The sequence below is a fragment of the Charadrius vociferus genome, unplaced genomic scaffold (genome assembly GCF_000708025.1).
Source record: "Charadrius vociferus isolate BGI_N301 unplaced genomic scaffold, ASM70802v2 scaffold2823, whole genome shotgun sequence".
Taxonomy (NCBI): Eukaryota; Metazoa; Chordata; class Aves; order Charadriiformes; family Charadriidae; genus Charadrius; species Charadrius vociferus.
The window spans coordinates 103,146-106,720 of record NW_009647729.1 but is presented as its reverse complement, the minus strand read 5'-3'; the positions used below and the strand labels follow the sequence as shown (position 1 = coordinate 106,720).

Below are 3,575 nucleotides of genomic sequence, written 5' to 3'. Positions count from 1 at the left end.
CTGGTGTTACACACTCCTCTAAGCATCTACTGTTGATCAATATTCGTGACGGGATGCTACACCGAGTCACTCTGGTCTGACCTGCTCAGGGCGTTTCAGTTCTGCAGGAGAGGAGATCACTGAAACTGCCCGACATGATTTAACTTGAAGAAATCAAGGAAGCAGAGATTTTTCACAGCAGACTGCCTTTAGTTCCTATAAAATATACCTCTGCTTTAATGCAGTCTGTTCTTCTATAGGAAGATGAAACTATTTTCAAGATTGCTGACCATCTGAAATGAAGGAAATCAGCTTCTCCCCCTCAGAACTGAGTGATTTCATCTCCTCCCTTAAGATTCTCTTTCTAACACATGCACCTTCACAACAGATTTATTTTTTTTTTTAAATTCCCAAAAGCACCTTTCTTATCCCGACTGCTGTGTTAAAGCCCTGCCCATGTGGAAAGGAGACTTGTTACAGATGGGACAGTAAAATCCAGTAAACACCCATCTAAGGACATGCAGCCTTCCCCTGATCTTGTAGTTAAAGATTCAAGGTCTTAGGGTTGCAGCAGCAGATTAAAGACCCTGGTGGGATTTCCCCTGGTAATGATCTTTTCTTTTATCTTATTAAGCGTTGTTGATGCAGCAGGCTTGCCCTGCAGCCTGGTGGATCTCGGTAAGAGTTCATGCTCTTTTCCAGTGAATGACTTCAGGAACGTTTCCCTGAGCATGCTGCAAGCGCACTTCAAGAGAGCTCAGGAGGAGCAGCGGATCGGCCGGGTGGAGTTCCTGCCTGTGAACTGGCACAGCTCCCTCCACTCCACCGGGGTGGACGTGTAAGTGTCCCGGACAGCCACCTCCTCCGGTGCCGGTGTCTGTGGGAATGGCAAAGCGCACAGACAGCCTCCTCCGGCGTAAACTCTGCTTTTCCCGGCCGCCGCTGCAGGCAAAGGGAAAGCTGTGAGTGTTCGGGGCTGCGAGCGTGCACGGGTGAGCAGGACAGACGGGGTCCCGCAGAGCACCCCCGTGCCAGACCCCCTCCCCACCGTCTTTTGCAGCCCTGTTTTGCAGAGCACAGCACGTGCCTGCTCTGATCGGTGCACAGCCGCAGAGGGGAGGCTGCTGCCTTTCCCTGGCTAACACCAGGAGGGACTGTGGGCACCCACACCTTGCTAAAGGCCTTTGGAAACGGAGTACCCCATTTCTGCACTCGAGCGCTGCTCTGCAGTGCCCTGGGAAGGGGAGAGAGCAGGTTTGGCTCCCGGGGAAGAAAGGCCAGGCTCCCTACTCCTGCCTGGAGTGTAAGAGCCTGTGCTCTATCTTTGGTCTTGGCATGCGCTGAGGGTCTGGATTACAACATTATGTCCTTTGAGACGGTGGCAATCCTCCTCTGAACTTACGTTTTGCTTTAGAGACGTGGTGGGGTTCACTGTCGCCTCTAACTGCAATTCCTTCTCTCCTCTTCCCCCCGCAGTGACCTGGAGCGAATCACTTTGCCGAGCATCAATCGCCTGCGTCACTTCATCAACGACACAATCCTGGACGTTTTCTTCTACAACAGCTCCACCTATTGCCAGACCATCGTGGACACGGTGGCGTCCGAAATGAACCGCCTCTACCAGCTCTTCCTGCAGAGGAACCCGCTCTTCAAAGGGGGGGTCTCCATTGCGGGGCACAGCTTGGGTAAGGGGTCTCACCTGCAGGTCCCCTGAATGTCACCGTACCGTGGGAGGAGAGAGGGTATCGGTCTTTCATCCCACAAAGGAGATGGCTTAGTTTTCCCCGATGAGATGCTGATGCTCTGTCTGCCTGTGTCTGGTTTTTAGGGTCACTGATTTTGTTTGATCTCCTGACGAACCAGAAGGCTGCTCCCGAGGAGGACGAGCACAGTGAAGAGGTACGCGCTCTCCGGCAGCGTCTGGAGCCCTGGGGACCTCCTCCTTCTGCAGCTGCTTGGGGAAGGGGGAGAGACTCCAAAACGCACAGGAGAAAATAAGTGAGCAAAAAGCATGATCCCTGATGGCTCTGTTCACAGGGGTCCAGGACAACCTCAAGCAACAGGGGCATCGAGGAAGTAAAAGATATCCTGAAGAAGCTGGAGCTGTCCGAATATTGTGATGTTTTTGAGAAGGAGAAAATGGACAGGCAAGCACTGGTAAGGAGCTCTCCTGTTTTGTTGTCTCTTGTTTGTCTCTTCTTTGTTTTTCTTCCCAGTCCTCCCACCCTGTGCACATCTTCCCGGTACTGAGTCACTCACACATGAAATGTCTCTGAGGAGTGCAGCAGGAACGGAATCACAGAGAAGAGAAATACTTCACCACACAGACCTCTCTGCTCCTGTACTGATATCCGGGTTGCTTATTTTCCAGTTCTTGTGCACAGAGAAGAACCTTAAAGAAATGGGAATTCCCTTAGGACCGAGAATGAAGATACTTCATTACATCAGCTCCAAGACGGAGATGCAGGTTTGTCTTCTGCACGGCTTGTATTCATCCAGGTCACATCCCATCCCTCCCAGACAAGGACCAGCCTTCACCACTTCTGATCAGTCCCCGAGCACCCCAACCTCCTCCCTCCCGGCCATCCTTGCTCCGGGGACCCTCACAGGCTTGTGTTTGGCTGTGGTGACAGAGCTGCTCGCTGCTGCCACGTGTTACACTGGTGGTATCCTGCTGCAGGATGACTTTATCCCGTGGGCTGTAAGGCTGATCACAGAGCAGGAGGACTTGTTAAGGGTGGTAGAGACTGAATTAGTGATGCCAGCGAGGGGGGTGGTTGGCTGGAGTAGGATGATGCTGCTGAGACCGCCTGGTTCTGGAGGCTGAGGGACGCCGGGCAGTTCGCTGCCTCGTGTATTTGCTCACGGTTGGGCAGGACGTGGCGTGGGCTCGCTGCAGGAGCCGCGCTAGCGGGGTTTCCCGGTTGTGTTGCTGCAGGACCAGAGCGCAGCAGCTCCCGGGCACAGCGGGGAGCGCGGAGCAGAGCCTGGGTCCCCGCCGCAGCGTGACCTGGACAGCACAGACGATGGCGGGAATTGCCAATACCGGGACGTTGGCTTAGGACAGGTAACTACCGAGCTCAGCACCGTGCTCTAGCTCCAACAACAAGGCACTTGTAACAACAGCATGGAGTTTGTCTCATGAAAGAAACCCAAATCTCCCTCTCTCCTAGGTTTCAGCAAACTATCCTCAGCTAAACTACAAGCCCACCATCTTCTTTGCCTTTGGGTCTCCCATTGGGATGTTTCTCACGGTGCGAGGAGTGAAGCGGATCAACCCAAACTACAGCCTGCCCACCTGCAAGGGCTTCTTCAACATCTTCCACCCCGTAGGTATAAGACCCAGAGCCTTCCTGCATGAGACGCGTGGAGTACGAGCCCTGGCTCACTGTCCCCCTCCTCCGTACAGTTTGACCCGGTGGCATACCGGATTGAGCCCATGATCGTCCCAGACGTGGAGTTTGAGCCCATGCTGCTGCCTCACCACAAGGGCAGGAAGAGAATGCACCTAGGTAAGGGAAAGGGCAGCCCCTCTCCCCCGCCGGGGCAGCCGCTGCAGCCCCCAGCCCCATGCCGACCACTCCCGCCTTTCAGTG

At 54.2% G+C, this 3,575-nt stretch overlaps 1 protein-coding gene across 1 annotated transcript in view; it reads left to right on the top strand.

Annotated features, from left to right (window-relative positions):
- Positions 1-3,575, top strand: part of DDHD2 (DDHD domain containing 2) — an 8,111-nt gene that overhangs the window by 3,419 nt on the left and 1,117 nt on the right. Inside the window, exons 6-13 of the mRNA XM_009881514.1 lie at positions 682-817; positions 1,456-1,664; positions 1,808-1,878; positions 2,017-2,136; positions 2,351-2,446; positions 2,918-3,046; positions 3,153-3,308; positions 3,389-3,491. Coding sequence (XP_009879816.1) covers positions 682-817; positions 1,456-1,664; positions 1,808-1,878; positions 2,017-2,136; positions 2,351-2,446; positions 2,918-3,046; positions 3,153-3,308; positions 3,389-3,491 — 1,020 coding nt within the window. The remainder of the gene's footprint in view (positions 1-681; positions 818-1,455; positions 1,665-1,807; positions 1,879-2,016; positions 2,137-2,350; positions 2,447-2,917; positions 3,047-3,152; positions 3,309-3,388; positions 3,492-3,575) is intronic.